General features: G+C 45.0%; 2 protein-coding genes across 2 annotated transcripts in view; both read left to right on the top strand.

Annotated features, from left to right (window-relative positions):
- LOC306779111 (multiple epidermal growth factor-like domains protein 9) overlaps positions 1-17,210 on the top strand; it is a 30,526-nt gene extending 13,316 nt beyond the window's left edge. Inside the window, exons 3-6 of the mRNA XM_079270893.1 lie at positions 5,425-5,564; positions 7,847-7,984; positions 13,815-14,102; positions 15,188-17,210. Of these exons, the coding sequence (XP_079127019.1) occupies positions 5,425-5,564; positions 7,847-7,984; positions 13,815-14,102; positions 15,188-15,714 (1,093 nt within the window). The 3' untranslated portion in view covers positions 15,715-17,210. The remainder of the gene's footprint in view (positions 1-5,424; positions 5,565-7,846; positions 7,985-13,814; positions 14,103-15,187) is intronic.
- Positions 17,211-19,266: 2,056 nt separating this feature from the next.
- LOC306778328 (lymphotoxin-alpha-like) lies at positions 19,267-22,651 on the top strand (the record flags this gene model as incomplete). Its single annotated transcript, XM_079269792.1, has 4 exons — positions 19,267-19,544; positions 20,821-20,851; positions 20,945-21,004; positions 22,233-22,651. The coding sequence occupies exons 1-4, from the start codon at positions 19,326-19,328 to the stop codon at positions 22,649-22,651; spliced, it is 729 nt and encodes a 242-aa protein (XP_079125918.1). The 5' UTR covers positions 19,267-19,325.
- Positions 22,652-23,767: the final 1,116 nt, after the last annotated feature.

Raw genomic sequence — 23,767 nt, forward strand, 5'->3', positions numbered from 1 at the left:
GTACTGGTTTGCAGTTTTAAACTGTGAAGCAGCAGTATCTGTTTTCATTCATGCATTTATATTCTGAGCTATTGTTTTTGTCATGAAAACTTTCACACAGAACACCAATATTACACGTCAAAAAAGTGATGAACAAAAGAGAACTTCTATGAACTGAAAAGACACTGAAAGGTTTGAGTAGTTGACACGAGATCTATTTAATGTCCAACAAGCAGTGACTGACTGCAGCGTCACACAGAAGGGATGCTAGCTTTCAGCTTTGTTGTAACTACTGTCAACAAAACCCAACGGACTCTTGAATGTATTTGTAAATGGCACACATGATACGACATGTAAATCAAACCGGTTTAAAAATGTAGGAAGAGTTAAATCCACTCAGCAGTTCTCTGTTGCTTCCAGTCAGTGTGCTGAGCTAGGCTAAGCTCGTACTGGATGAAGAGAGATGAAACTGAGCAGATCTTTTTCAGTCACGATTGTATTTTTCATCACTGCCTTGTAATATCAGCCGTAACCTCTGACTCTGGTTAAGATGTTAAACGAGCCTTTTTCCCAAACCTTTAGATTTGATCGTTTGAAGAACCATCATTGTAGTTTTTCAGTGTCACGTCAACAATGCACTGTATTTGATGTTTCACCAAGCTCCGCCCATAAGCCCATTATATAATGATGACACGCAAACTAGAAGACAAAGCAGATTTCTCTGTTGACTACATGACTTGGAATGTGACAACTGAAGCCTCTGTGGACGTGTCTGTGCATGCAGAGCTGGAGCCAGGATAGCGGAGAAGAGATCCCGTCCTGCTGCTGTGTTGCTGAACACGCCCTGTCGGGATGTGACCGCACACCCAGCAATGCAACTAAACCTGCTCGGTGTACTTCTGATTCTTTAATGTAACCGGTGATCACTTCCCTTTTGCACGGAGGATGTTTGTGACCGTCTGCTGTGATCCGACACATGTTGTAGCCGACGGCCAGCGGTCCCGCGGCAGCCGGCGAATGGGGCTAAGCTTTGTCATCCGAGTAATACTGACCTACTTAACATGTACATCTGATGCAGAGTGGCTGGGCCAGTGCAGGGAAATCACTCCAAAACAATAACAACCCCCTCCGCCTGACCAGGACGGCCCAAATGAACAGCAGGATTACTGATGGGTGAGAAGGATCTGTCCTCCCCCTCCACTGGGGCGACAGTGGACCTGCTGGGTTTGCTGGCTGCATATTAGATGACAAACTTCTGAAGAGAAACAGCCTCATTTCTGAGCTGCTCACAGACTAATATGAAGGCTTTGAAGACACAGATGACCGATTGGGCTGCATGATTTGGTGTACACTCATTTCCTGCATGAAAGCCTGAACACATCAGTATTAAAACAAGTGTGTAACAAGTGCATATTGGGGGATTTTATCCATATTATACACTCCTCGAGGCAGTGTGTGGTTGAAGGTGTTGAAATGCTGTTGATTGAAGATCAGTTGTGTCAGCACGTAATAGAAACAAGTATGCATTATAGACGGCGTCAGTACTATGACATTATTCTTACTATTAGAATGACGCTGCACGTCATCATTCCTGCCAGTGTGTGTGAGACTGTGCAGTGACTGTAACTGTAGCCAGGTCATGTGCTTAGCTACTTGGTTCCACTGGAACATGTGGAGTGTTCTGTTGTTATCACACTAGCCTGGTGAAGAAACCCCGGCCATCTGTCACAGCGGCGCTGTGCCTGGTGGGCTTTGGAGCGCAGCCCGAGATAAGTGAGGTCGACACCGGTGCAGCTGCAAACAGCTACAAGCGGCTGACGCGTTGCATCTTCCTGCACCATTCTGCCTTTTTCACAAAAGGCTTCTAGTTGTCAACAAAGATGGCGATGTTAAGGTGTCCAGACTACGTTGGCCCCTTTATTTAAAAAAAAATAAACGATAATATTCCGTGAGCATATCCCTAACAAACAGACGCGTGTCTTGAAATGACAAGAAGAGGCGACTGTTAGTTGGCAGCTCCTGAACAGTGTAGCTTAGAGGAAGCAATAGCTTTATTTATATATATATATATATATCCATATATATGTGTATATATTTCTTCACTGAAAGGAAAACAAATGACGACACTTATGGATTTTTATTTTCATGGGAAAAATGTATTTTGTCTTCTCCCGAGTGGCTTGGCAAGAGTTTGATTGACAGATGGTTCATCCAATCACCGTCATATTCCAATAAGGGCTCTTCTCAGATCCATCTGCCGGGTTCAGGTCCCAACCACGTAATAGAGGGGCCGGGTCCTCCTGCTTCCTCCCACAGTCCAAAGACAGTCACGTGTGACTGGTTGTGTGTCTCCATGTGTCAGCCCTGTGACAGTCTGGAGGACTGTCCAGGGTGAACCCTGCCATCGTCCAATGTCGGATCGGCTTCAGTCCCCCCGACTCTGAATAGATAAGACAACAGAGGATTTTAAATATCAAAAATTTAAAAAAATCCAGCAAAATTTCTGATGCCCAAGATGTCCTTTTCTTTGTTACTTCTTTTAGAATTTTGTGAAAAAAAGAATAGGCAAAATGAAATGCATGCTGATCAATATTGCTAAACTGATCTGGTCTCAAGACCTCCCTGTTAGATACTCATCTGCAGTTGCACACACTGAATCTAATGTTACCATGGTCCATGGCTTTTTTGGAATCAAGCACTTTATGGGGCGACCACGGGGTAGAGAGGGCTGTCCGGTAACCGCAAGGTTGGCGGTTGGCTCCTCTGTTACTACATGTGCTGTGCCGAAGTGTCCCTGAGCAAGACACTAAACCCCTAACTGCCTCCCGGGCGCTTCTCACTGCTCCCGAGATGTACTAGGGATGGGTCACATGCAGAGAACAAATGTCCCCACTGCGGGACGAAGAAGGGATTGTTTCATCTTTCACTGGCAGCGAGTGGAGTTATTGCTGTGACCGTTGGACGTTCTGTCTCTGACTGACTGCATTGCATTAGGGTCATGATGCTGCATGTGGAGATTGTTGATGGTGTGTGTGTGTGTGTGTGTGTGTGTGTGTCGCTGGAAGAAAGGGGACTGTTGATCCCCAGCAGGCCCACGCCCCACTGAGCATCGCCGCCGGCCTCTTCATTTGCATTAAGTGCAGCAGTTGTTTTAACAAAGCCCAGATTGTATGTGGACCCACGCACACGCTCATGGAAAGTGCTCCCAGTCACTCTTGATTAGCTTCAATTGTTTTGACGTTGTTGTCTTCAGATTATGTTTGAGTCCATTGTCTGGGTGTTCGAGGGCTGACCAGGCTTGGTTTAGTGCTGTACTCTTCCTCGGAGATTACCTTGAATATCAGAGAACCGTGGATGGGTTCTCACTGAGAACTGAAGCCTCACTGCAACTCACTATCCCCTCATGTATAAATGAGCATGCGTGTAGTGGGTTTAACAGCCAGAAACAGGGTGATGAGAGTTCAGATCCAACCTGAGGAACACACACTAGCCAATGAAACAGTTATTTAAGTGTGTATTGGATTGAACAGTTCTGGAGCATTCTGAGAGCACTCGTACTGTTATGTAAAACACATGAATTGAAATGCTGATAATGATACTCATCCATATTTGAGAGTGTAACAAAATAGAAATATATTTCACCAGAGAAGGTTTTTTTAAACTACAAACAAAATGAGTGAACTCAGTGCAGATGTCCGCCAGGTGTGTCTGCAACATGCACTGCTCTGTCTGATGAAATGACTACGAACCACGACCGTGTAACCGCTCTTCTAGACCGCAAGCGTATCAGACACATCTCTCACATCTGATGCACTCATTTGGATCCATACGGCCGTCTTGCTTGTCCAAACTGAAGCAGTTGTTGATCACTTGCAGCCCTTACTGGCCGGCTGAGAGAAGTGAGGAGTCAGCAGTCGGTGACGGTGTAAAACAGTTCATTCAACTTGTTTTAAAGAGTGTCACTGCAAACACGAGGTCCGTGAGCTTACGGTCACACACGAGCACAAAGGATATTAGGCTGTATGTGTGAATAACTATGGACGGACACAGAGATGCACACAGAGCAAATGCATAACAATCTTGATATGGACCGTAGTTGGTGTTTTGTGTACACAAAAATACATACTTACAATTTGCAGTGTAAAAATCGCCTGGCTCTGTTCATAAATTATATACGTGACAATTATTTAAAACCTAGATTGTCATTTTTGTGCAGCAATTTCTCGTTGTCAGCCGACATACAGCAATATCGACATACGTGCAAAAAGCAAATATCGGCCTTTCTAGTCTTCGGACCACTCGAAGCGCTTTGAACTGTACATCATGTCATCATTCAGCCATTCACGCTGATGAACGGGCTGCCACGCATGGTACCAGCTGCCCATCAGGACTCTAGTTCTAACCCCCATCACACCCGTTCAGAGCCGACGGCACAGCACGGCCCTCGGGAGGAGTCTGAGGGGACAGATGGACATGAACCGGAGGAGCTGGGGATCAAACTGCCGATCTTTAGATTGGAAGACGACCCGCTCCACATAATGCAACACACCGATTCAAGAGATTTGATTCACTATATATTGTATTATAAGAAAGAGACTATGGTGGGAACTGACAGAAATGCGGTTTAGTTAAAACGGTAATAGTTTAGACGGCTAGCTAACAACTGCTCGTGAACTAACACAAACGCGTGAAAGACTGGCATAAAAGCAGTCTGCACTTTTAGTTAGTGTGTGTTGAAATCACTGGAGCGTCTTTCTTCCTGTCGCTTTAAATGACACAGATGGTGGATTATTCTCCACGTCATTCAGCTGCCGTCGCTATACTGGAGGAGCAATTCCACAGATTGCTCACTTTCATTGTTAGAATTGAGATGAGTAAATATTACGTATGCATCGTGGAGAGACTGATGCGTTTGCACCTTTTCAACACTGTAGTCTGTCTCCAGGCCTTGAGCTACTGAGGAAGCCATCTGATCAGGATGCATGCTGTGGTTAATGGGCTGTATTTCTTCTCTATAAAGTACAAAGGAAAACTGCACGGCGTGGTTTGTGTATTATCCATCATGTAACTTTGCAACATTGTTTTTGGAGGGAAACACTCACAATCATCGGTGAGCTCATGTTTTTGGTGGTGTTGGTAGACCGATCCTTTACAGACAAAAAGACACATTGAAGAAACACAAGGGGAAGCGGGCTGTATACAGTGTGGTGCTGGACACACATCGGTGTGAGCAGTGTGGATGGCTCTGAAGTGTAAGTGATGTAAGGTGCTCCCCACATGCTTTAGACCTGGAACAGAGTTCTAGAACGCAGACGGGTGAATAGGAGAACCTACAGGAAGTCAGGTGTGGACATCCGATGCCATCATCACAGCTCTGGCTTGGAGTTCTGAAATGTTGTGGGCCTGTGTTGTCTGATTGCTTCTCTTCTGTTCCGCCCCGTTCAGCTCGGGGATCTGCGTGTGCAAGACGGGAGTGTACGGACCAAAGTGTGACGAATGCCACCCGGGTTTCTTCCACTTCAGCAGCACTGGCTGCCGGCTCTGCCAGTGTCAGAACCACACCAACTCTTGCCATCCACAGTCCGGTGAGTCTGTTTGAATGTGTTCCACAGTTCACAGGATTAATAAGGATGTATAGATAAAAGGATAATGCTCCAGTAGGAAACATACACATTACCTTTAACATGTGTCCTCAATTTAAGCTCAGTCGCCCAAACAAGAAGTAGAAACCCAAAATACAAGTATGAGCATGATATGAACCCTTGCAGTACACTGTATACATCCTTTAACATGAGTATTTTTCATTTGATGCTCCTTCATACTTCATACTTCTACATGTCAGGGGACAGTGTTTTTGCTCCACTACCTTTATCTGTATCTGCTCCTTTCAGCATGCAGTTCCTTTGCAAATGGGCTCTGCATGAGAAAGCTGAAGCTTAACAGTCCAAAAAGGAAATGTTCATGAAGTTCTCCATTCATGTACCTCTGAGTTTTGTGCAAGTTGACGCCACTGATGCACTGACGGGTTTAATTAGAGACTTTGGCAGCACACAAACCCTCCGGTTTGTCTCTGGTAAAGACTTACTGTGGAATGAGGAAGAAGGAACCTGAGGAGACCAGGAAACATGCTGAATCAGCAGCAGACGCACCATGACATGTAGAATATCACAAACCCAATGTTCAGTCTGATTTGTGTGCTTTAAGGTGGATTTATCCTTCTCATCACATGTGAAGGAGGATTACTGCTCCCCTCCATGCAGTCAGGCTGGGGGTGCGTTCCATTATAATGCAGGGCAGATGGAGTGGGGCTCAGTGCTCCCAGTGCTGTGGATTACGTTGGCTCCCTTTAAAGACTCACCTTGGCCTTCCCCACTTACACCCTAATTATACAGCGTCCCAAACACTGTGGACCACAGACGGACATGACGGGGACAGAGACGGCTTGTTTTCAGCTGAAAAAATGTATAAAGGCTGAATAACAGAATGCAGAGATAAAAGCAGTTCATCATCAAGAACATATTTCTTTTCTTTTTACGATAAGTTATTCACCTCTGAACCTTGAGTGCACTTGTTTAAAGCCTGACGTCCATGTGGCTGCAATTTATCATAATGAACAGAAAGTTAAATTTGGTCTCATTCCTCTCAGAAAACCCATCATTTATCAGCAGGAGTCGTGTTATTGCTCATGACTGGTCCTTCATCAGCAGCTGATTCAACTTATCGTCGGCTCCTCTGTTGACACTGGTGAATGCACGGGTGGAAGACTCTCCCACAGCTCATGGTAGAAACCAAAGTTATGCAAAGATTTAGCAAGCTCTGCAGTCTGGACAGCTTTGGTCACGTCTGTAACCTGTGGTTGTTATCGTGGAGGCTCAACCACAGACAGCTTCAAACAGCTACACTCATATTTATAATAGTAACAATTAATGGCTTTATTGTGGGAATTTCAAGTTTTTTTTGTTGAATGCACCATCGTTAAGTTTCAAAAACAGAAGATTTGCGAATCAAAATCGGGCCTAATAAAGTATTTCCACCTCCTCTGCATGTCTGAAATAATCACGTCTTCTAAATCTTTCTTTACAGTTAGTGTTCTCCTACAAATGTGCTAAAATGAAACGCCAAGCAAAGATAAGTGAGCAGCTTTCTGTCGAGGACACTAAATGTGATTTTAAATCATTTGAACTTTTACTCTTTTATTTGTGCTGCCATTATTATATAAATAACATGTGTGTGTATATATATATACATGTAGACACATGTAAATGTAACTAGCTTTTCCTTTATTTTGCCTCTCTGACTTCTGAAAGTCAGTTTTTTTTGTTTGTCTTCTTCTGTTTTGTTGTGCTGTACTCTGGCCTCTCTTTTAAAAAGTCCCAACATGATTCCGTGATCAAGTAAAGGTTAGAATGAGTAACAAGATGAGCAGGAAATGATGTGCATTCACACAAACATTTTGATCAGGAGTCGGCCTTCCTTCAAAATCTGATCCTGCCCACTCAGTGTGATTATCCTCTGAAGTGATCGCTATAATGTGCTGTGGTTGCTTTCTTTGTACTGCTATAGCAATGCTTTCTATCTTGAGACAATTCTGCTGTGTGCCATGAAACACAGCAGCGTGAAGCGATATACAAAAATGAGGTCAGCCTGATGAATGCCAGGTAAAGCTGATTCATAGAGGAGCTTGTACTTTGATATGAAATGCAATGTTTCTGCTATTAGCCCCACCAGCACAAAAACAATAAAACAAACGTACTGTGGCATGACGTGTCAGTGACCAAGCAAAGATGAAGAGCTATACAACCAACGTCTCCCACTTTCTGTGTTGTGTACCATATCCCTCTAACCACGTGTGACCGTTATCCTCCAGGAGCGTGTCTGACCTGTGAGGGATCCAACTGTGAGGAGTGTCTGCCTGGTTCCTACCGCGACCCCGGAGCCGCCCTGACCGCTGCCTGTGCACCATGTCCCTGCTCCAACTCCACCTCCAATGGCACCTGTCACACCGGTCAGTGCTCACAACCACACACCAATCAGGGAGTTGACTAAGCTCCGCCCCCTGTGCTACTCTGTGGTTCTTCCTGTGTTACCTTGGGGTTTCTCAGAGTTCTCCGTCTTCCTCCCGCACTGCAAAGACATGCCACTTAGGTTACTCGAGGACTCTGAAGCTTCGCTTTCCAAAGCATCTAAAAATGAATTGTCCTTCTTTGTGAATTCCTGTTTATAGTGCTTTTATCAGTGTTTGTGACAGTCATGCCTGAAACAATTTTGAGATGTAAGACCAAGCGCTGCGGCCACTTTCTGAGTGTTGGCGCATGGCGTGTGGGCCGTTCTCACGAGCATAACTGGTCCAGCAGTAAAACAGGTCAGAAGATAAAGATGGAAGATAAAGTGTAAAAATGAACCACCACGTCACTGTGATCGAGACGGAAGACAATGAAATTAAGGAACAAATACATTGAAACGCATTACATTTACGTCTACCTTTAGGTTAGCGTAGCGTAGCTCCAAACACCAAGACGCTCGGTTGCAAATGAAACGCATTCTCAACCATAACATGTGCAACGCTTCTCCGACGCCGTCAGACAGGAACACCGTTCGTACAAATCCTGTTCTTGATATTTCAATGTCAATATAAGATAAATAAATATCACAATTAAACGTACTCTTCAAATCACGTTGTAATGCAGCGCAAACAACCAAAAAACAGCTGGTTTACGACATGATCAGAAAGCTGTTTGCCATGCCTGGGAGGTGGGTCTTGTTATCAGGCTGTGTCTCTGCTTCCAGCTAAGCTCAGCTGCTTGCTGTGGTTTATATTAATGGACATGTGTTTTATCAATCCTCTCATCTTACACCCTGCCAGAAAGCAAATAAGTATATTTAAATGATTACTTTTCTTTTAAACGGGTGACATGATGAAGAACTCACTTGTTCAGTGCTTGTGCGTATAAATGTACATTTGTGTACCTGGAGTCCCTTCCAATCCACAAACTGTGAAATAAGACAATCCGATCAGGAAACATGTGATTGACCCAACCAATCAGATTTACAGTGTGTAAAGTCCAGTCAGACCACAGAGTTCATGTCAGATGTGCTTCATTGACCCCATTTGTTCAGAGTGACTTGAAAACACAGACTGTGAAATAAACTGATTCTATTACAGATGTTTGCATTTCTACTGGCAGGTGTGCTAAACCAGAAACACGTCTGCTTTACACTAAGTTAGGAACAATAACTACACACAGTGATCTGCATTAGACACATCATCAAAACTGAAACCATGCGTGTGTTGTTTTCCAAACACAACACTAACGCTTCAACACTATAAATAGGATTGAGGTTTGCTTTGTGGTGTGAAAAACAATGGAGGCCAATCTTGGAGAGAGAATTAGAGGATAGTGAGGAAAATATACTGTATTCAGTTTACAGTACAATACAGGAACTATGTTCATGTCCTCTTCAGTTAAAGTCAGTTTATCTGATACTGTTATGAGTTTGTGAGCATGAATTTGTGTTCATAGTTTATATTTACAACACGCTACAAATGAAATGGATAACAGTGTTTTATACTCGGACAGCATGTGGAAACAATAGTTTACCTTTATCACGTCGCTGTTCAGTTGTTATGCAAAGATTTAATTTGTAGAAGAGTTCATGTAGTTTACTTCATGTAGAATGAAGTGTTTGCTTTTGTAGGAGATGTGAGATATTCTGTTGTATGTGTTTAGAGGTCTTCAACAAAGTGGGGCCATGTTTCAGAAGTTGTGTTCAAGCTATTGCAAGAAGTAATAAATAATCCAGAACCGTGAACTGGAGTTCTTTCAATCTCTGTTCCCAGACTAACGGGCACCTTCCTTCCACTTGTGTCACCTGCAGGCTGCTGCTGCCCTACTTACACAACACACCCACACGTCTCTGTTGGGCTGAGATCTGGGTTGAACTCCAGTCACTACCACATTCATAAACCACCTCAGTTCAGCCTCACATTTCATTTCAAAACCGCTCAACTAACCATGAAGGGATGCGGCTGGTCCACTTTCATGCTTGAGGTCCCAAAGGAGCTTAAAAAACGTGTTGGTACAGCATGGGCGTGTGCTGTGAGGTATGATGGATTCATGTCACAGCAGACACTAGAATCCACGGGAGTTCTTTTCTTCGGAAGGTTCCTAACTGAACTGGACCATCTTCTACCAAAGGAAAGGAGACATCGTGTCATTTCACAATTCCTTGGTGAACGTGACGCGCCATTCAGCCGTCAATAGCAACCGGCGTCGCTGTTTAATTGTACACATAGATTGGAAACATCCTTCTGAGGAGATGTGGTGTTTGGACAGGAATCCTTCATTGAGTTGTACAGCATTAAGTCATGAACACCCAGAGATGAGTCAGCGTTTTACCACCTCCAGTCTGAGTTTTTTGAATGTGTTTTAGTGTAAATGACTGAAATAAGGTCTGTGGTTAACACAAGCTGGAGAGATATTCATGTTTTCTTCTCAAAATACGTCTGTAGATACTTTTTTAAAAAGTGGTCGCTAACAAGTTCAGGTTTCCATCAAGAGTCTGAATGAGACGACTAAATGTCCTCACTCGAATGCGAGTCCACCTTTAGCTTAGCGGTGGAGACGTGGAGTCATGTGACCATGTTGTGTCGTTGGTTTGTAGTCCAACTCTTTCTCTTGGTGAGAACATGCCCACCATGCTCCCTCCACTTCAAGCTTCCACCGGCTGTGTGTGAGATGCTTCTCTGCACACGGCTCATTTACTGGTCTGGTGTCCGTACGTGTCAACCAGTTATCTTTGTTGACGCTATGGTTTCTATTAAGCCACACACATCGGATCAAATCTACGCACCAGTTGTATTTCTACACCCAAAGATGACCCAGTTATCAGGTAACCCAGTTCCTAGTGTTCACGTGAACTTCATTAGGCTTTCTGATTACTCTGTACGAAATGGGAACCACTGCTTATTCTCATTATTCATTCTACCTTTTTATTATAGAGATCAAATATTTGTCTATAAAATATCAAAAACTTTAAAAATGTTCTCATGTAATATATTAAGAGCCCAAATGCTGATCTCACGAAAACCCGAAGGTGCCGATCTGGTGCAATTAAGCATTATTTTCTTGATTATTGATTAATAGTTTGGTCTTTAACACATTGGAAAGTGATTATGACACTTATCAGTTCTCCAGAGCCCAAAGTGATTTTCTTCAAATTGCCTGTTTTGTCCAAAACCCAGCGACGCAGCATTGATTTACAGTGCTCTAAACTGAGACACGCAGCGAATCATTACGTTGGAAAAGCTGCAAAAAGAAACAGTTTGACATTGTTCGATGATCAAAGTATTTGCTAATTGATATTCTGTTGATTGACTCATTGTTTCAGCTCTAGATCAAAGCTATAGATACTTTACTCATCCCGCAAGGGGACACTTGCTCCATACTGTTTTGCTAGAGGACAGGACACCAAAGCAGGTAACCCAGCTGATCATTGTGATACCTGGTGTGTTTGTGCGTACGGGGTGATGCCATGTTGCACCATGTTGACGTCACCTGGCTCAAACATCACACCGTGGCTCAGATCACAGCTGATCCACGTCTAACTGCTCTCAACCCGTTTTGCAAACTGTCAATTGAGATTTCCATTCAGCATTGCATCACTGATCTCGCTCCGCTCGGCTCCTCCTCTCACCTCGCCCTTCCCCCTTTCTGGACCAATCATTAACAGCATGTCATGTGACGACCCGCCGTCTGCAGCGGCCTGCATGGCAACACGTATTATTGCACTTAGGCTGTCAGGTTATCTTTGCCCCTGCCAGGGGCCGCAGTGGAGGTTGTGTGACGTGGGAGGGAGGGGAAGGTCCACAAACCAGCCTGAGCTGAGCTGGGACAGCACGAGCACAGCTGGGCCGTTTCAGTGCCAGACCGGGGGATGGGCAGCATCACGGCCTCTGTTTAGACAGTAGCACTGTAGAGCTGCGCTGGAGGAAATGATCAGAAACATGCTGCTCGTATGTCAATAGTGTGTGTGGCTGTGACGGGTGTTTTACAGTAGAGGTTGTCCTGGCAGCAGTGCCACGATGCCACGATGCTTCACACCGGAACACAGCTTTCCAAACGTGCTGATGAGGCCTGTTGCAGTAGATAAATCACCCTCCACACCGACACACACAGAGGTGAACTGGAGCATTGCACCAGTTCAGAATGTGGGTCACACATGTTAAATCATCCATGTGTGATTGCACCGTTACTCAGTGGTGTGGGACGGCTGGGCCCTGAGGTTCAGCCTCAGGTTCAGCAAATATTTGCATCCAGGTTTTAATTTGTCGTTCACTCTCTGTGAGTGTGTCAGACGGGGAGAAGTGGAGGATGATGGTGAGCATGCGGGTCAGATCACGTTTCCTCCTGGTTACATAACCCAGCAGGCTGGCTGCCTTTGAAGCCTCAGCAGAGGTTAACTCAAGCTGATCAGGAGAAGCCAGTACAGTGCTGGAATACAACGCAGTCACATGGCCCCAGCCAGGCTTCTCTGCCGGGCAAGGCTCCAGGAGGGGGCACTGGTTTCCCTAATCCACGTGAGGTGGCTATGTCTTGTTTTGACCTCGATATAAGGGCCTTCAAAAGTCGAGCTGCTTGACAGGAGAAGGCTTTCCTATGGGAGCTATAACCCTCATCATCCAGCTGCTTCCTTGTATTAACAGGGTAGTTGAGGTGGTGTGGGTCCTGTGGAGGTATTCCCACACGGGGACATTAGTTTGGTGCAGTGCTCCAGACATGAGGACACAGTAAAAAAACATAGAATAATAAACCCAATGAGACCACAACACACATAATGCAACACTTGCAGACTGAGACAGAATGAACAGTCAATATGATGTGAAAGTGCATGTTATGATTCACAGCATTGTCACTCATCACAGCATTCAGTGCTGCCATGTGAAGACCTCTCATCAGGATAGAAATGACTCATTCCAGGAGAAAGGCGACGAGAATAACTGACCCATTCCTCCAGCAACATGTGGAAGCATCTGTATTTGCTACGGTTCTCCATTCACCTTTTTAGGCTTTTCCTTAAATCTGGTACCCATCTGGATGTATTCTCTTTTCAAATAACGTGTAGTGCTCACCCCATCAGTCCAGCCTCAGTGTTCTGGTGTAGGGCCAGGGTATGCCATGACCTGAGATCTACAGAGCAAACACGGGGACGCTGGTGTGGAGACTCTGAGATCTCTCCCAGATCCACACACACGCATCCTGAGCCACCTGGTGTTAGCTGCTGCATCTGGGATCGCCTGATCAAAGAGAAGAGCGTGCACGTTTCAAACTAAATGCTGGAATCGAACATTTAAACTCTTTGAACCATTGAACTAAAGTGAACTCATTTTGTATTAACTTTATCTTGTTATTCTATCAGGCCCTTTCTTCTTAAATATGTTTTTACTCAGGTTTTTATTTTCATGTTGTAATGTTCTTATTTTGCCACATTGATCTCACTCCTCTATTTTGCACTGGTGTTGATGTTACTTCTTCTCAACTAAATATTTATTATATTGTTTTTTTTAAATTATTGGTATGTTGTCTTTTTTTGCAATCTCTTGCACAAGAATGTAGATGAATAATCTAGAAGAGAAGGAACCATCAGGGACTTCCTTCACTGGACCGCAGCAGCGTATATTTATTCATATAATCTCGTGTCCACCACAACTCTAACAATGCGCCGCTTATGGTCGCGCTGGTGAAAGTCTCTTCAAGGCCTCCCTTGTAGCTCCGTCATGAGCAGTGCTCGGGTCCGATGGTCTGGTCTCATGCGGGTCTTTGCCTGTTCCTGTGCAGATCCCAGTGGCTCCCCAGCGTGTGACCAGTGCCTTCCTCGGTACGGCGGCCCACAGTGTGACCAGTGCAGCGCCGGCTTCTACAAAGCGTCTGGGCTTTGTGTTCCGTGTGACTGCAGTGGGAACGCAGATCCTCAGGGCCCCCCCCAGCTCTGTCACCCCGACACCGGCCTGTGCCTCCGCTGCATCAACACCACCACCGGGCCCCAGTGCCAGCGCTGTGCTCCGGGCTTCATAGGGGACGCCCCAGCACATAACTGCACCCGCCCAAGTAAGAGCAAAGCACAATGTATGATTTCATACTTCATATCTTCTCTATATGCGTCACATTTGCATATCCTTTGTGAGGAAATATAAGTATGTGAAGACCATCGTGGACTGATTCTAACTGTTGTTTGATTGGCACACATGCCGGCCTACAGACTAGAATCCATAGATCTTTGCGTGAGGTGTTGTTGGAGCTCAGAGCAGTAAAAGAAGGAACATTGTGTGCTGGTTCTGGCTCCGATTTTTGTGAAAGAAGCAAAAGACCTTTTGCCAGCGAGACGTCGATGACGCACCCCTACACAGAGCTAAGAAGCTGCTGTCATTAAGAGTTCAGAATACGACTGTAGTAAAAAGAGACAGTTGTGAACGGCCCTTTCCTCTCTTAAGAGCAAAACTATCAGTACTTTCACAAATACTGAAATATTAGAAAATAAGAACTAATAAAAATAACGACGACAACAACCCATGTGAGTGGATCAGGCAAAAGTAACGAGTCCTCAATCACTCCGTATTTACTCTCCTGTAACACCGACACAGAGTCCACTTTCTACAACAATGTAATGCTTTTCATAGATCTGTCAAAATAACGATAACGACTAACTCGTGCAGTTGATCTATTGACCAGGACCGTCCTCGGGGACTACTCCCAACAGAACATCAAGCCCTGTTCAAGGTTCCACGGACCAGCCTCACAAAGAGGGGAACCTGCTTTTACCATCAGCACTACTGGAACACACGCTGAGTCAGCGCCTCAGTTTAAAGCGCTTTTAAAAACCTTAGTTTTTAATGTAGTTCTTTTATGTTTGATCACTTCTTAAAACCCGTTTTTATTTTGCATACAGTTTCTGTGTATGACGTAATGTTTTCGTGAGGCTCTTTGTAACTCTGATTTTGCACGGCGCTGTAGAAATAAAGCTTGTAATTATTATTATTATTATTATTATTATTATTATTATTATCTTAAATAGAAATTGATAGTTATGTCTTTTTGCCACAAGGTGTCACTAGTTACTTTGCAAACCAGCATTCTGCTTCATGTTCAGTAGTCTCAGGCCTTCCTATGAGGGTTGTGAAGCATGATGTTCACGCATGCTTTTCTCTCCTCAGCACCCCGGCTCCTTCCCACACCAGCAGATACGACCACATTGGAGGCCCCCACCTCGAGTACATCTTCCCCGTCCACGACCACCACCAGCACCACTTTGACCTCCGCCACAGCAAGAGGCGTCCCGGCCTCCACGTCCAGCAGCAACACCAGCACCGCACTGAGCACCGCTGCCACCACACAGGCCTTGTTGACCAGTCTGAGCAGCCCCACTGACAACACCACAGCGGCCCTGACGGAAGTCTCCTGGACGCAGTTCAACATCATCATCCTGGCCGTCATTATTCTGGTGGTGCTGGTGCTGCTGGGCTTTGTCGGAGGCGTGTACACCTACAGAGAGTACCAGAACCGCAAGCTCAACGCCCCCTTCTGGACCATTGAACTGAAAGAGGACAACATCAGCTTCAGCAGCTACCACGACAGCATCCCCAACGCCGACGTGTCCGGCTTACTGGAGGACGAGGCCAATGAGGTGGCACCCAACGGCCAGCTGGCACTCACCACGCAGGGCAACTGCTACAAGGCTTAGCTCTGCAGCCAGCCCCGAACTTTACCGATGACACAAAGCTGCTGGAAAGTACCAAATCCAAAGCTCCTTCATGTACGCCTGCTTGTTGTTACCCTGCTGGTCCGCGGCACTTCACAACACAGTGAGATCTCGCAGATCCGATCAAAGAAATGGAAAAGAAACGCAGCGCTTTCACTTGAAACGTGTTCCCTGTTTGATATGATTTTGTGTGGAATGGGTGATCAGTGAAAAGGGTCCAAAGAAAACCGGTGTTTGGTTGAGTTGTGGCTGCAGAGAGCACTGGTGTGCAGATCAGTTGGGTCGTTGGCTGAAGCGCTGACGCTGGTGAGAGGACTCGCAGCAGGAGCCCAGCATTTCAGATCTTTTTTTAAATGGACTCTTGACTGTTTAACTTATAAGTGGATCACATGAACGTGATCTAAAACTGAGACTGATTGTTATTTAATGCATTCGTGTTCCTTTCTTATTTATTGGTTGGTGTTTCATGCTTGGGAGGAATGCTGCACATGTGTGGTGTGTTTATTCATGGTGTTTGATCTGATGTGCTGTCAAATGGTATTTGAATTGCCCAATATGTTTCCATGTATAGTTTGTGGATCACCGGGGAAGATGAAGGGTGCTGGCTCGGAGCACGTTAGTGACCTCATCTTTTGTTCATAGCTTCCTGTCTTTTGTTAAAGCATGCCAGCTCACCTGCGTATCTACGAGGAGTGTTTCTTTTGACGAAACTACCGTTTAGCAACTCTCGCTACCTAGCACTGCTGCACGGTAGTGACTCAGGCGGGGCTCACGTAAACTACCGTAATCTGCTGGGGATCTTATCTGCTCTTTGCTACCAGCCTCAACAATAAGTTGAACAAAGCATTTGAAACCTGTTTCACATGTATGTAGAGGCAGGTTCTGTGTTTAAATCACGAACGCTATTCTAGTATTCATACTGTTGTTCTGGAGTGAAGCCAGCCTGCACGTGGTCCTCATCCGACTGGTCTTGTTGTCGCCTACAGTCCAGTTACATCGGCTAAAATGACAAGCGGCTTTAAAGTGGCTGTGCTTCAACGCGTGGCACCTGACCCCGGCCACAGCTCCGTGTTCTCCGTGTTGTTTAGGCTGCCGTTGGTGGGGTGCGCTTCATTTCACCACGGATATGAGTGAAGCTAATTACTGAACTAACTCCTCAGGTACTGGCTCTTTCCCTAATGTGATCACTGTAAATATGATTATTGTACAGATGAATGTGAATAGTAGCACTATTATTGTACAGGTAGAATACTGTGTACGATGTCACTCAACAAGCTCCCAGCTGTCACTCTCCAGGGTGTGACTCTGCAGTCAGCCCACAGCTTTTTCTATTTTTGTTTCTTTATCTCGGTGGACTTTGCCATATACGCAGCTGCGGGACTAACATGCACCCCAGAACTCAAAACAAAGAATACAATGATGTAAATAATAGCCCAAAATCAGAGGTCAACTCTCAAATAAAAATGGTTTTAACTGTTGTCTTTGTTTCTCACTTACAATCCATCAATCACTGCCACGTTTTAAAGTTCCCCTCCAGAGATATTTGAAGACATGTAAGAAATACTCTGCTCTGAACAATAATCATAAGAGTCTGATCTTGGAGGTTGATAACTTTGAGTTCGATGTGATGTCACAGATGCTGCTGGATAGCAGACTTCTAGTGTCACTCTGCACATGTACCGTTCTGTACGGTGAAGCTCACACATCCAAGTAACCAGCAGCAGAACACGTTTCCATGATCAATGACGTATTGATCATTCTGCCTCACCTATTGGATCTGCAGATCACTCGTGTCTACCGTGTCGCCGCTCTCTTGTTAACACTTCATTTTATTTGCTGCAGCAGGATGAGCACTAACGTCTCTGAAGCATCCTGGCTGTTACACTTCCCTCCGTCTCCCATCCAGAGTGCAGCTGCTGGGTTTTTGAATGCTTGTTTGTCTGTGTTCAACACATGCTGAAGATACTTTAATAAACCTTTTGTTCCACGATATATAAAATAGGTCAGTAAATACCCCTCTGGTGAATTTAGAAGCTTTTACGCGTCTTAAAGAAGGTGGTTTCTATCGAGAGTGTAAATGAGACGACTAAGCGTCCCCACTAGGACACTAGTCCTCCTTCAGCTTAGTGGTGGAGACGTGAAGTCATGTGACCGTGTTGTGTGGTTGGGTTAAAGCCTAACCCAGACTATTCACGCTTCAAAAATCATAAAAGTGCCGTTCACTTTGTGAAGATTATTTTGCTGAAGAAAACGTGTTTGTTTGCCACAGAGATTATTTTCTAAAATTACCCAAAAACGAATGAAAGAATCCGATTGGCTTCTGACATCTGGGTTGGCCTACAAACATACATCATCCCTGCAGCACTCGTTATTTATTACTGTGTAAATCTATGTCCGCCCTCACATTCTCATGGGAGGTGGTTCTATGTAACTATACCACGACTACTATTATGCTATAATCTAATGGAGTAAATGTTCTTCTGTTGACCTAATATGCAGTTCAGAGTATTGAAGACTTCAGTTACACGACATCGTTGGGGATCCTCGATTGGAGATCAGTCGTGCTGTTGTAGGTAATTCCTACCTAAGTATGTAACGTAACTTCAAAACAGGAACACCAGACAGCTGTAGCCTCCTTTAGGAAGCAGGAGTGAAAATGAGTCCTCGTCAACATTTGTTGTGTTATAGTTTTAGAACGATGAAGACATTTGGATAATTCAATTTTTCAATTCAATTTATTTTTTATAGCCCAAAATCACAAATTCTCCTCAGGGCTTTACAATCTGTACACATACGACATCCTCTGACCTTTGACCCTCACATCGGTACAGGAAGAACTCCCCCAATGACCCTTTAATTAACGGGGAGAAAAGAGGAAGAAACCAGAGAGCAACAGAGGAGGATCCTCTATCAGGATGGACAGAGGTGTGATGGATGTCATGTGTACAGAATGAACAACATTACAGTTACAACACATTCAATGCATATGACAGAACCAGGCAGGAGGCCAGACCAGGTCCAGGTAGAACCAGGATCCACAGGAACCTGCGAAAAACAAGTCGGCCCTGTCTCCTAAAAATGATGTTCCCATTCCACACATTTAGTGGATTGCGTTTGCTTTTGATGTAACACAAAGTTTCAAATGAGAAGATCACAGGACCTCCACCCAGGAGCCTGCTGTGAATGGGGGTAAAGAGGCATGAATGGGGGTAAAGAGATGTGAACATGGGGGTACAGATGTGTGAATGGGGGTAAAGAGGTGTGAAAATGGGGGTAAAGAGGTGTGAATGGGGGTAAAGAGGTGTGAAAGTGAATGGCGGTAAAGATGGGTGAGCTGATCTGTGTTTACAGCCAAAACTAATCCGAAACCAATTGGAGTGGGAGTATGAAGGTGTGTTCACCGTAATCCTCTCGTGCTTGTAGCCTCCGGAAAGATAACCTCTCAAAGAGGAAGTTCGTGTTTGGGTCACAACACCCAGTGAAACACGTCTGACACGGAATACGTCTGGCAATGCACTGGTTTTCACGTGGGCGACACCGCGCTCATAAATAGAGATGGTCGGCGGCTGATCCGTCACCGGGACACCGCCTGCATGGAGGAAGAGGGCTGCTACAGCTGCTGCTGCAGCGGAGGGGAAGCAGGACTACGCAGGCAGGACATGTTGATTGAACTTCTCCGGCAGAAAGAGACGCGACATCAGCGGATGGCTCAGCTTTTAGCCGTGACGCTGCTGCTGCTGCTTTCAGGAGCTCTGGCTCTGCTCGTCCCGCTTGTGTTGGGAGCGCGAGGCCGGCAGGCACCGGACAGCCAGGTAACTACGTCCGTACCTGAACCGTCCTTCAGCCAACGCGCGCTGCTGGGACTCGTTGTTTAGGAATTACTCACGTTTCTGTCCAATTATAAATGACCAGTTTATTTGAGTCACACAAAGGTATCTGTATCTTTTGAATGCGCTGCTCTAAATGAAACATGTTCTGCGAACATAACGTTGGAATATTTGACCGTCGTTATAATTCGATATGCTTTCTAAATAGGTCAATGTGCATTTCCTGTTGGAGTCCACTGAAATAAGCCGGAGGCTAGTTTATAAAGTTTATTTTTCTGCGCCTGCGCATTACAGCAAAGCAGGTGGTCCCTGACCGTGTTAAGTCAACAGCTCACATGTGTTCACAGGTGTTTATGACCACAGCCTGCATGCTAACTCATGTAGCCTACCAATCCCCTCAACAAGAATGCTGAAATAGACACTCAGATTACAGTAACGTTCTCTAACATGTGGTCCAATCTTCATGAATGACATCTGTTGTGTGCTAAACGTGCATGTCCTACTGTCCATGCTGACTCCTATGGGCAAATAGACTACATGTTGCACACATGTTCCGTTAGTAATCAGAGCTTTAGCTTCAGCTTGACCGGAGCTCCAACTGCACTGCATCTCTTGCTAAAGGGCTCAGGGGAAAATCTAAAAAGTGAAATCTCTATTCATAAAGTCTCTATTACACAGAAACACAGGATTGGCTGTGTATTTGCTCTCTTGTACACAACACAACCTGCAATTGAAGGACTCGAATCACTCAGTCTAGACGGGCCTTCTGTGTGGAGTTTGCATGTTTGAAAGTTCTCTCCGGCTTCAGTCCAGAGACTACAGCTGTGGGTAATCTGAACCCTGCCTTCAGCAAATGTCAGCTGGGATCAGCTCCAGCCTGAAGAGCATCATGATCATATTTGATAAATATATGATTTCTTCACGATATGATTCAATTGAAAGATGAATTATCATATTTAAATATTGCCCAGCCCTACGGTGAAGTGAATGTGCTGAAAGGACAGACAGGATGATGCCTCTGTTCGGTTCTCTTACCTTCTCTGTGCTCTGATAATGGACCGAGAGAAAGTCTCTTCATTACTTAGCACCACGTCATGTCTCGGGCACAGCTTGTGTTTACTGATCAGTATCAGCTGGCGTGTCATATTACCATTTACTGCATGTTTAAATCCTATGTTTTCATAAATACTGTAATATACTGTATAATTAGCAATAGCAGTTGGGGTCAGTTCATATTTTATAACTGTTTGTTTCCTTACAGCCGATGCTGCAGCCTCACAGGCATTCATCAGGTAAACATCTTGTTCTGTGTTCTATGTTGATTTCTGGTCAGGAAAGATAAAAGGTGTGAGTCATTCACCGAACACTTTGAATCTCTCTCGCAGGGGTCCGCCTCAAACAGGAGCAACAGAAAGACTTCAAGAATCCAAGCGCCATGCTAACAGGTGAAACATGGAGCCAGCGTCACTGTTCTGTCCCAGAGAGTCACTCATGGTTCCTCACTGCGGCGGCACTGGCTAACATATGCATGCTAATTATGACTTCATTAGAATAAGAAGAACAGGTGTGCGGCAAACGCATGCAAACAGTTTCAACATATACAACATAGATTGCAGTAGTCTATAAAACGTATGTTGGTGTTACATAACATATCAACTATATTAATTTAGAAATCATAATACTGTAATATGAACTTTGTAATTCTACTATAGAGACTGTACTAAGCATTTTTTGCTTTTCACCGAAAACGTTCTGCCACCTTCTATGTGAATGTCTCATCAGAGCAGATGGTAAATGTAGTATTTCCCAGAAGGTTCTGTAACGACAGAGAGAGCTGGTCTCTGCTGACTCTGCTTTTATATACCAGGATGCAGACAGGAAAACACAACTGTATACCTTCTGAATTTAGGTTTCTCTCCTACACTTTAACAAAAACGAGCTTAATTGGCTTGTTAACTCATCGTAAAACATTCTAATAAATCTGTAATTCACCATTAAGCTGTTAAAATATGCCGTCTCTACACACTGTTCCCGCTGCTGTATCTCTCTCTGTAAAACCTTTACGCATAGCAACACGCATGCATCGAGCGCTCTTGGGGTTGTCATCGATGACAGTATCCAACAGAACAAAAACGGCCCACTCTGACATTCATTACTGCAGAATCGCTCTGGTTCTGTTGGCCTCGGAGGGCAAAGGCTCCACCAGTCAGTGTTTGATCTGGAGGTTACCCGCTGCAGCTCTATAGCTCAATACTGCTGAACTTAGAACAACAAAGATCAACAAAGATCCCCGTCCATGGCTTAGTCTGCACTCATATTTTTGGGATTCCAATTTGGCTGTTGGAAAAGTAACACGAGCAAAGAGAAACAAGCAAGTGTTTGAGCGGCATACCAAAGCTGAATTAGCACACGATAGTTCTTCCTCCCACCATCTCCGTCACTGGAGGAAGGAAGAACAACAGATTTTGCAGCTGCGCCACAGAAACATTGAGAACATGGGCAAGAATAGCCGTTTTCACACTTTATCCCTAACTCAGCTAGATAGAGATAAGGTTGATAATAAACAAACCCTGCCTTTCCCTTAAGAAATGTGACACATTTCATGTTATGTAGAAATTATATGGAAGCAGGAACACTTATAACCTTATTCTATCCCTCTGCTCTCATCCTTAGCTCCTAACGGCAACAACACTATTGGGAATTATCTTGAATGGGAGAGTGTGAAAGATAATGCTTTCTGTCATGGAGGTTTCACCTACTCCAGCGGGGACCTTTCGGTGCCCAGGACCGGCATCTACAGAGTCTTCCTGCAGATCACTTATGAGAGCAAGGACGACCTGGAGTGTGACGATGAGCTGAGACTCACCAACTCTGTGGTTTTTATCGGGGATGCCTACAATATGGATAAGCCTCTCCTGTCATCAGTGGACTCGGTGTCTTGCCGTATGGAACAGTGGAGTAAAACCCTCTACACGGCCGGCTTGTTCTCTCTAGAGGCTAACGGCCGACTACGCGTGACCTCAACCCACCGGGACCTTATTATGAAGTCACAACACACGGTGTTCTTCGGTGCTGAACTTCTGCCTCAGTAGTCGGCTAGAATCCCCTGATTCTGATCTTGAATTTGTTTGCACCTTCAACTCCATGGAAATCTGAGGGTAGTTGCCATTGTAGTTTTATGGTTTCCTTTAACTATTGCGGCTCATGAAACATCTGAACCCACTGTTGAATCAGCAACATTACTCGTCTCTGCTCGACTATAGGTTTGCTTTATCTCATTGAAGTTATAAGCTGCTTAGTTTTGATGTCGTTATTATCACAGAGACATACTAATGGCTTGAAGCTTAAAGGCAATATTGGAGAAACCTGCGCGAGTGCACTAGATTTTGAAAGTATCCAACGTAAAAACCCAGCCCAGTGTTGCAAACTGTTTTCCAATGACGGTAGCTAGCAGCACTAGCCCCAAAAGTTGCTAAATCTAGCAAGATAATCGCCAAGTCGGCAATACTGACAGCCTGTCCCTTCAGACCTCCCTCTAAAGCCCCTCCCCCCCCAAATTATCATGATGAACATCAACAACGAACATAGCTGTTATTAGTACTCACAGCTGTCAAGCTAGCAGCTAAAGTTTAAAATATGGACCAAGTCTCCGTGACGTGACCCACAGGTTTCTAAAGAGTCATCGAGGTAAAGTGGGTGTCTCCGACTGTCGCCATCTTGGCAGTGACGACTCGTGGCTAATCCAAAAATGGGCAACGAGATGAATTGTCGGTGGAGCTGAGGCGGCCCAGGCGACCCAGCAGGGCAGACTACAGCAGCTAGCTGGTACGGCACCCACCTGTCACTCAAAGAGGCCACGCCCTCAAATTAAGCCTAACTCTCAGCCTTCATGTCATTTAAACAGGTGAGTTACATAGAAATTCACCCCCGCACAGTTGTCATGAGCGGGGAAATGTTTCTGTACCAGGCTGTAGACATGGTTATTTCTTCTGTCGAGTTTGTCCTTCTAACATGGGGGTCTATGGGGATTGACTTGCTTTTGGAGCCGGCCTCAAGTGGCCATTTGAAGAACTGCAGTTGTAGGCACTTCCGAGTTGCCTTCATTTAGCCGCTCGGTGCTTTCACACTTGTAGATGGGTTCATTCGGTCTGGACCAAGAGACACGAGTGATGCATTTTGGTTCTGGTCTGGTTCCAGTTCACACTGAC

This window comes from Melanostigma gelatinosum (genome assembly GCF_949748355.1).
Source record: "Melanostigma gelatinosum genome assembly, chromosome: 6".
Taxonomy (NCBI): Eukaryota; Metazoa; Chordata; class Actinopteri; order Perciformes; family Zoarcidae; genus Melanostigma; species Melanostigma gelatinosum.